The following is a 10,357-nucleotide window of genomic DNA, read 5'->3' on the forward strand; positions in this document are numbered from 1 at the left end:
ATTTTTTAATATTATTTAAGGTTTAAAAATGCAAACACTTCAATAAATATAAGATATTTATTCTTATATTTAAAATGGCAAAATTGAGCAATATTATGAAATAGTATTTACATTAGAAAATTAGAAACTAACTGAATAAAGATAATTGTCAGGAAATTAAAAATGCGAAATGGGACAAATAAAATTTGTCAATAGATAAGTCCTTTTCTCTTAATTTTTAACTATAGACTGCATGAGTATTGAGTAAATGAAAAGAAATCTCGGCGATACAACGGGTCTTCTAATTTTACTTTTTAATTGGTTTGAACCCCCATCCAAAAATAATGAATTTTATTCTCAAGATTGGGTTTAATGTATTGAATTTTAATATATAAAAGTATTAAAAAGGTTTATGCGATATTTTCTTGATATTTTCTTTTTGATTGACATTTTGTCTTGAAGAGCCATATTTTCAGAGATTCTTCTTTCTTCGAACTTTTTTCCAGAATCTTCTCCAGTTAGATCCTCATCATCTTCCTCTGATGCTTCACTGTTCTTCTTCTTCTCATCTTTTTCAACTTCTTCTTCTTCACTCTTCGTCTCATCTTCAATTAGTTTCTCCTCATTCTTTTCTTCCTTAGTCTCCTTTATCTCTTCTCCATTGTTGTTGTTAACGTTTTCCGTATTTCCGATCTGATCCATGTCCTAAATAGTAAATATTTTTATATTGGGTGAGTAAAAAAACAGGATTTTCGTAGCAAACAAAATGTTCAAACTTTTGTTTAAAACATCGATAATCCTGGTTTTTAAATCACGCTGTACAGTTGGAATTATTTCCAAACATTACATTTAAGTTGAAAAAGAGTTTAAAGAATGTAGATTCAATCCAATTGTATTCACAGAATGTAATTTGAAACTTTAATAGAATGTTCGCAATATTGAAAGAAGAGATGGGATAGAGAATTTTGTGTAAAGTTTCCTAAAAGAAAATTTTGAAATATAAAGAAAAAATATCACGTTTAAAATGTGAATAAATGAAATGTTGAATTGAAATAATTAAATTAATATGAGAAAATTTGACAAAAAATTAGGATAAGGAAACTCGATCAACAAAAGTCAGAAAATGGGCGCCAGCTGTTAAAGCAAAGTAGCCGACTTAATTCTATAAAATCCGCTACTAACTATTTACCTTGTCTACACTGTTTCTGTTGCTTCGTTCTTCTTCTTCTATAATCTGATGAAGGTGATGAGGGTAGGGGTGTCCTGCCTCAGGCTGTTCGCCTACAAAATTACAGAGAGAATTTACTTTTTTCCGTATTTATAAAATATCGCTAAGGTAAGCCAAATATGTTAATTGCAAGAATTAACAAAGATGACATTTATTAGACAGTTTGCGGTTTTAGAAGGGCGAAATAAAGAGCCTTTTTATTATTTATGTAAACATTTTTTGATAATTAAACTGTGTTAAGATTTTTTTCCAAATGCAAGATGAAAAAATGAATAATGAAGTTATTAAAAGATGCAGTCGATGAGCATTAAGACAATGGGTCGGAAGCGAGCTACTTTTTGGCTGCAATTTAATACAGATTTAAAAATACCGACTATATTAGAACTAAAGAACAAACAACGAAAAAAAAACAAAATGATTGTCATTTTCGATTTTCTTTTGAATAAATGTATTTCACTAAAAAGGAAATGAGTTCTTGTCACGAACTCTAATTTTTCAAATCCCTTTATCTTTGCAACCCGATGTCGTAGACCTTAGATATTTCAAACTATGAATTCTGTTAGATCAAATAGTTTTTCTGTAAAATTTAAGATGAATTTCTTACTTGCTGTTGCAGTAGAGTCTCCTCCTATAGAGTCAGTAAAACTGTGCCTAAATTTATAAATTTATTAATCTCCTATATAGTCAGTAAAACTTTGCCTAAATTTATCAATTTATAAATCTCATAAAGAGTCAGTAAGACTGTTCCTAAATCTATCAATTTATTAATCTTATATCAAGTCAGTAAAACTGTGCCTAAAATTATCAATTTATAAATCTCCTATAGAGTCAGTAAGACTGTGCCTAGATGTATCAATTTATTAATCTCCTATAGAGTCAGTAAATCTGTGCCTAAAGTTATCAATTTATTAATCTCCTAAAGAATCAGTAAAACTGTGCCTAAAATTATCAATTTATTAATCTACTATAGAGTCAATAAAACTGTGCCTAAAATTATCAATTTATTAATCTCTTATAGAGTCAGTAAAACAGCGCCTAAAATTATCAATTTATTAATCTCCTATAGAGTCAGTAAAATAGTGCCTAAAATTATCAATTTATTAATCTACTATAGAGTCCGTAAAACTGTGCCTAAATTTATCAATTAATTAATATCCTATAGAGTCAGTAAAACTGTGCCTAAAATTATCAATTTATAAATCTCATAAAGAGTCAGTAAGACTGTGCCTAAATTTATCAATTTATTAATCTTATATCAAGTCAGTAAAACTGTGCCTAAAATTATCAATTTATAAATCTCCTATAGAGTCAGTAAGACTGTGCCTATAAATATCAACCTTATACCCTCTATAGTAAGTAAAACTGTGCCTAAAAATTATCCGTTAATTTATCTTCTATAGAGTCAGTGAAACTGTGCCTAAATTATCAATTTGTTAATCTCCTACAGGTTATAGAGTCAGTAAAACTGTGTCTTAAATTATCAATTTATTAATCTCCTTTAGAGTCAATAGAACTGTCCCTAAAATTATCAATTTATTAATCTGTTATAAGTCAGTAAAACTTTGTGATCATCCCATGAAAAGTTGCTTGACCGGGGAAGGACAGGTCAGTTGAGCACCAGCTCTCTTTATGAGAGGATGAAGAAATTCGCCCGAAATCTAAGAAGCAGTAAGTCTAAAGGAATGGAAACTGCTAGGATGGATCGGAGCACAGGAAACCCATCACTGAGTACAAGAAACCAAGTGGTAGGACGGACAATTAAACTGCTAGGTTGGATAGGAGCACAGGAAACCCATTACTGATTACAGGAAACCCAAACCTGTGACCCTGGATGTAGAAGAGCACATGAAATCCATCACTGAGTACAGGAAGCTCTAAATGAACTGTAGAAGAATTAAATCTACATTGCTTCATTTCTTTATTCTTTTTATTTGTATTACTTTCAACATAAATGTTTAGCTACTTTGTTCTTTTATTGGTTCGTGACTTGATGAATACTAGAATATAGATATTCCCTTTTGGGTGGTTCCTTTCATATTTAACTATTTAACAGTGTGATCAAGGAAAACTGAAAATGTGTAAATTCCCTTTAAAGGAATCTGTGCAAAAATCTATGTAAAATTTCTTCACGAAAATTGTGTAATCTGCTTCCTTTTTGTCAAGGCTTGCCATAGAGATGTAAAATGTCGATCCAATGACGGAAGTAGGTCTAAATATGGATTTAGTCGGGAAAAGGTAAAATAAGGCACAATGCCTGAGAACTCAGGCAGTAGGTATAAAAGCCCCGCTTTGAGCCTAATGTGTGGGGTATGTGTTAGTTAGTAAAGTAAAAAAAAATTGAACAGCCTCATTTTTAAAATTTAAAATTTTAAATCGAGTCTAACAGTCATCATCCTATTTCAAAGTTTTATGGAACCCACTGTAAGGTATTCAGGACAATTTTAAATGTCTTACTTTCGTGTTTCCTCTTGAGTCAATAATTGTTGAATATGAACTGAAAACTTATCTTGAATCAAGCTTCGTCTAAATATAACGTTTTACTTACAGTGATATCTAATTTAGAACCTTGGATACAAGATGAGAGCAGTTTTTTTTATTTGTTATAAAATCTATATATAAATTTGGCTTGTCTGTCTGTTTGTTTGTTTGTATCCAATAAACGTCAAAACGGCTGAACCGATCAGGCCCAATTTTTTTGTGGGACATCACGTGACCACTGGGAAGGTTTATGAATGATAAAAATTTTAAAAAAAATGTGTTTTAATGGTTTTTAATTTTGTAAAAAAAAAAAAATTGTTGAAAACCCGCGAATTTTTTTTTTTAAAAATCCGCAACAATTTTTCTTCTTTGTTTTAGAATGTAAACAAAAAGAACATGTTCACAATTTAAATAGAAGATGGACACGAAGCGCCCTAAAAACCTAGTATATTTATATCTTTTAAAACCCGAGAAATAAGTCACCGTAGCCCTTTCTTTTTTATGGAAAGCCACTATGGAGTTTGCAATTTAAAAAAATTACAATAAACTTGAAGTTTTGAATTACAAGTCCTTTGTAACCCATTTTTTTAGAATACAAAATCTTCTCTACGGATATATTAACATCTGAAATCTGAAAAGAAAACAATTGTATCTTTTTTTTTTGTAAAACGTTTTATTTTCCTAATGATAAGAGTTGGCCCTAGCTCTCCTGTACCAACACTAAAGGATATAGGGAGTACTCGCCACTCAACTAAAATGTTTTCAAAACTAAAGAGACTGTACTATAAAGGGACTGTTATAGCGTAATTCTCTGTAACCCTCCAGGCTGAGATGTCAATGCCCAATTAACAACAGTTCCCTTGAAACCTAACTCTGATCAAAAATTTGGAAGATACCGCGCGTCACGAAAAGGTTTATTTCTGTGAGTTTCTTCATTACTTCTTATAAACAAGAAGTGCACAGAGAACCCGCAAATGAAAATAAACAGCTTAAAGGAACACAATCTTAGATATCTAATTCCAAGGTTTTAATGCAGAGGTGTACGCATCTTGTGTACTGCAGTGTAATGTAAACACAAGACGGATGTTACAACCTGACATGGGATCCATCTTTCACATAAAAAATCAATGAAATATTCTGGTCATAAGAAACTATTATGTGAATTATCAAAACGATCAAAAATTTAATGCTTTTAACCTCCTCGAATACTTCACGAACACTGATGCCATCTATTCTTTTTTACAAATTCTGCCCAGAGAGAACTGGTTTCAATATGTATACAGATTATGCGCAACTGCATTTAACTTTCCTTGCATTATAACCTTGTCTAAACTCTACACTTAAAAAGACAAAGATCTCAAGGGTACCGTTGTAAATCGAAAAATCCCATCTTTGCAAGGAGGGTGACTTAAAATTTCTCTCACAGTCCCATTAAAGGGATTGTTCATTCATTTTACAAAATATATCATCTTATTTTTTAAAGCATTCGGCGGGGTTATTTTGACAGGTCACACTCACGCATGCTTGTCAAGGTAGACAGAACATTTCTTTTAACTTTTTAACTGAGTTTAATATTATGCTCCTTTTCAAATTTCATTAATTAAGTAAATTATTTAGCAATTGTTTTTAATGTTATAAAAATAAAAATTAACACATTAACCCACTTTTATCAACCGACTTGATAACAAACGATTTATTTTTTACACTTTCAAATTTGTATGGTAAACTTGGTTGCATTGCAAATATTTTTCGCATAAAAAAGTAAGATTGCTGATAATTGAATTTAGCATTCTTGAAATTTTTTCAAAATGCAACAATGACATGACATATAAAACTTTTCCGCGTATTTATTTTGAATTTAAAATATTGAAATATAATGATTACCGATCATTCTGCAGGAAGTAATGACAAGCTGATTCGCCCTATCTATGCCCGCCTAAAATATTATAATATTAGCATTATATTTAAATTTTGAAATAGTCATTCTGATATCAGGATCTACATGTATTTCGAGTTTAAGACCAGAATCTACCTGAATCATGTGTTAAAGACCAGTATCTACCAGAATCACGTGTTTAAGAACAGAATCTACCTGAGTTCCGTGTTTAAGACCAGAATTTACCTGAATCACGTGTTTAAGACCAGAATCTACCTTAATCACTTTTTTAAGAACAGAATCTACCTGAATCACGAGTTTAAGACTAGAATTTACCTGAATTACGTGTTTAAGACCAGAATTTACCTGAATCACGTGTTTAAGACCAGAATTTACCTGAATCACGTGTTTAAGACCAGAATCAAGATTATCCACGACATCTTTAATAGTTTTCACATCAAACCTGGCATCCCTGAAATTAGATTTTTTAGAAATTTAGCCCAAAAAACCAGTTTACAGTTTGTTTACATCTAAAAGTAAACACAAACATACACCAGTTTACAGTTGGTTTTACATCTAGAAGTAAACAATAATCTAAACTGTTTAAAATTTGTTTACATCTAAAAGTAAACACTAACCTAAACCAGTTTACAGTTTGTTTACATTTAGATGTAAACATTACCTTAACCAGTTTACAGTTATTCACATCTTAGAATAAACACTAACCAAAACCAGTTTATAGTTTGTTTACATCTAAAAGTAAAAACTCACCTAAACCAATTTACAGTTTATTTACATCTAAAAGTTAACATTACCTAAACCAGTTCACAGTTTGTTTACATCTAAAAGTAAACACTACCTAAACCAGTTTACAGTTTGTTTACATCTGAAAGAAAACATTACCTAAACCAGTTTACCACATCTGATTGGAAACATTACCTAAACCGGCTTACAGTTTGTTTACATCTGAAAGTAAACACTAACCTAAACCAGTTTACAGCTTGTTTACATCTAAAAGGAAACATTACCTAAACCAGTTTACAGTTTGTTTACATCTGAAAGAAAACATTACCTAAACCAGTTTACAGTTTGTTTACATCTGAACGAAAACATTACCTAAACCAGTTTACAGTTTGAGGTGTGAGAATGTTTGAAGGAGACCCATTCTCATCTGTCACAGTGTCTAAGGAGAGCAAAGCACCCAATCTTAAATTTCATAAAAATAAAAAAGTAAAAAATAATATGGTTATTCTGTGCAGAAATAATCAATAAGAGTTTTTGTTTTCAAGATAGCATATAACGTTTTACTTTTTTTTTTACTAATTTCTTCATAATTTTATCTATCCTAAAGAATCTTTTAAAAAAATAATTATCTAATTAACTAATTAATCACCTATCAGTCCCATGACCAACAACTATACAGCTGGAAATACAGGGTAGCTCAAGACGTAGGTTACCCTCTCAATTATTATCATTATTACTATTATTATTATCATATTATTATTATAATTCTACCTATATTAGAAGGATTTACAACCTCACCGCTAGCCATAACTATTTGATCCTAAATTTGAAAAATAGAAATAAACTGAGTACTAGAAAACAAAATACAGAAGTCTAGAAAAAAACTTATCCTCATATTTACAGAAACCCTTTCTTACTTTAATTGCTTAACCGTAGAGTGTACAATGTGCACTGTACACATGTATCTCTTCTTGATCGGAAACTATTACATTGTAAAATTCAAGGAGATATTGAATAGAAGGAGGGGGCGATAGGGTTTCCGCACACTTTGCTGTGACGTTTTTATACTGCTGAAGAACTAGTTTTTGCGTAAAAACAATAATAAAGATTGTAAACAATAACACAAATAATAAGCAGACATCTAGGTGGGGGGGGGGGGTGCAGGATAACCTTGAATTTGATTGAAAATGTCTCTGTAATAGTTGGTCCTTTTCGTATAAAACTAAAATCTTTACCTTTTTATAATCTTTTTTAACAAGATTATACTACTTTCACAGTTTACTAACCCATGTTTGTTTACATTAGATCGGCTGCCTTTGTTATTGTTGTTACGCAAAAACTAGTTCTTCAGCAGTATAAAAACGTCACAGCAAAGTGTACGGAAACCCTATCGCCCCCTCCTTCTATTCAATATCTCCTTGGCAAAATCAATCAGTAATCAATCCACTGTACACATCTACCTGTGATTGATCATACACTGTACACTGTACACGTCCCTATGATTGACAGTAGACTGCATACTGCACATATCTACTTTTACTTGAACCTACAATGTACACTGTACACTGTAGACAGCTACCAGTACTTGCCCGTACACTTTATACTGAATATATCTACCTGTACTTGGTAGTACACTGTACCATTAAATATTAACCTTTATGACTATAGACAGTAGAATGTTAATATCTACCTCTACTCGACCGTAGACCGTATATTTTACATACTTACCTGTACTCTACCGTAGACTGTACAGTGTACATATCTACCTGAACTTGACTCTTGACTGTATCAGTTTATACTGTACATATATACCTGTAGTCTGTACTCTGCTGTCGACTGTAAAGTGTACATATCTACATGTAATGTATTTGGCTGTAGACTATATACTCTATCTTTCCTTGACTACCGACTGTACACTGTACATATCTACAGTGTAAACAAAAAATTTTTAAAATAGGAAGACGACTTTTAACTCAAGTTATGACTTTAAATAGTCAAATGAACATTAGACACAGCTATTTGTAATAAATACAGCAATCACCATATTTGTTAACCTGAAGATAGCCCTATGTGACATTCAGAGCCGATAAGATAGTCCCCATTGGTTTGGCATTGATCACTGAAGAGAGTTTGTGTCCTGGTTGAAATTTATAGCTGACGAGTTGTACCTGGACTGATACAGTTTGGGACAAGGTTTTAAGAGTACGGCATTAGTACAGATTAAGCTGTGTTAACAGACATATTTCACTTAAATGGTGATTTAAAAAGTGTCTCGGAAAGTTATTGGCTTTGTAACAACATCAAAGTGCTGTTATAAAGTCGTCTTCCTATTCCATTGTTTTCTGGTTATCATTGTACCTGTACTTGCCCATAGACAAGTAGAAACCCCTCATCATCAAGAGCTCCCTGGTCTCCAAGCTTCAGCCAGTAATCATCGGTCAACTTACTCTGATTCTCATTCTCCTAAATATTAAACTTTATACATATTTTTAAGGGTCTGTAGACGTTATTTTAAGTGACACTTAATTTAAAGAAAATAATGCCAATTGAAACCTTTTACTAATCAGTAATGTGGAAGATAACGTCGTTTTTTTCTGGCTGGAAAAGTGTTAAAATCATTTTTGTAAAGAAATTACATTTAAAAATAATCATTTTTTAAAATTATAATCATGGATATCTAATTCATACGTGATCAGAGCTGAAAACTTTAGAATGGGATATCCTTAATCCTGATCGGTTAATTAATCTTGAGATTGATAACAAGAGGAGAACAAGCAATATTTAATCTGGAGATTAAGGAAAAGAGTGGATCAAGCATTAATCCCGATATCCACCATTTAAAAGTTCCTTGCTCAGATAAGGCTTTTATTTATTTTTGTTTATTTTATTATTTTATTTATTTTGGAAACAAAGAAACAGATAAAACGTCCAAGATAAAATATATAGATATGCAAAAGAAATCTTTACGAACTGTCATTTAAATATTTTTTTTATGTAAAAAAGCTGTAATAATTAGAGTATTCCTTATACCAAGAAGGAAAAATATAAAAATCTCCCCTCCTAACCCCCGTCTTTTCCTCCCGGCTCTTAAATAAAGATCATAAAAGAATTGTTGATTCAATAAACTTGAAAATTTATTTCTCATGAAGTTCAAAGTAAATTTAAAATAGAACTTAATTATCCGCTTCTGAAAAATAAATATTAAAAACTGAAAGTACCCAAATTGAAAGTAACCGAATGGTGAGTTACACAATTGAAAGTTACCAAATTGAAAGTAACCAAATTGATAGTAAACAAATAGAAAGTAACCAAATTGATAGTAAACAAATAGAAAGTAACCAAATTGAACGGAACAAATTGAAAGTAACAAAATTGTTGAAAATTACCAAATTGATAGTTACCAAAGTGAAAATTACCAAATTGAAAATAACAAAATTGTCGAAAGTAACCATTGATAGTAAACAAATTGAAAATTATCAAATAAAAGTTACCAATCTATCGGCCTAATTATACCTTATTAAGGTATCCCATGAATATATTCCTGCCGTATCCTAAAACAGCTCCCTTGGTCTCAACTGCACAACTATCTTCCATCTTTTCTAAAAAAAAATTCTTATAAATAATATTTCTTTTTCAAAAATTAGTGCTTTGGACATCTCATTGTTTAAGACCTTATATGATAGAAATGTTTTCGATTGAACACTATGATAGAAATGTTTTTCGATTTAACACTATGATAGAAAAATTTTCGATTGAACACATGATAGAAATGTTTTCGATTGAACCCTATTGTGGCAAATGCTTTGCTCCAACAAGTTTCCTTGAGTCAGTATTTTTCAGACATAACTAGCTCTAGTACTCAATGTTCTACAATAATACTTCAGTGTGTATCAAACCAGATACGACACTCTATGTATTCTTTAGTATGCATCGTACAGATACAACTCCAGCTGACTCTCTGCTCTCTACAAGAGAATTAATACGTGTCTAAGCGTAATGAAGCAAAGGTTCATGCATAGAGAATAGAATATATAGAGAGGAATTAAAAGAAC

General features: G+C 31.1%; 1 protein-coding gene across 1 annotated transcript; it reads right to left on the minus strand.

Annotated features, from left to right (window-relative positions):
* Positions 1-26: 26 nt before the first annotated feature.
* On the minus strand, positions 27-9,901 carry LOC111703021 (long-chain-fatty-acid--CoA ligase ACSBG1). Its single transcript, XM_023474863.1, has 12 exons — positions 9,819-9,901; positions 8,664-8,768; positions 7,077-7,125; positions 6,955-7,021; positions 6,678-6,767; positions 5,958-6,033; positions 5,570-5,621; positions 4,367-4,436; positions 3,662-3,730; positions 1,812-1,858; positions 1,169-1,260; positions 27-684 (listed from the first exon to the last, which is right to left on the minus strand). Exons 1-12 carry the CDS (start codon positions 9,897-9,899, stop codon positions 364-366), a joined length of 1,119 nt encoding a protein of 372 aa, XP_023330631.1. The 5' UTR covers positions 9,900-9,901; the 3' UTR covers positions 27-363.
* Positions 9,902-10,357: the final 456 nt, after the last annotated feature.

The sequence above is a fragment of the Eurytemora carolleeae genome, unplaced genomic scaffold (genome assembly GCF_000591075.1).
Source record: "Eurytemora carolleeae unplaced genomic scaffold, Eaff_2.0 scaffold519, whole genome shotgun sequence".
In the NCBI taxonomy this organism is placed as follows: domain Eukaryota; kingdom Metazoa; phylum Arthropoda; class Copepoda; order Calanoida; family Temoridae; genus Eurytemora; species Eurytemora carolleeae.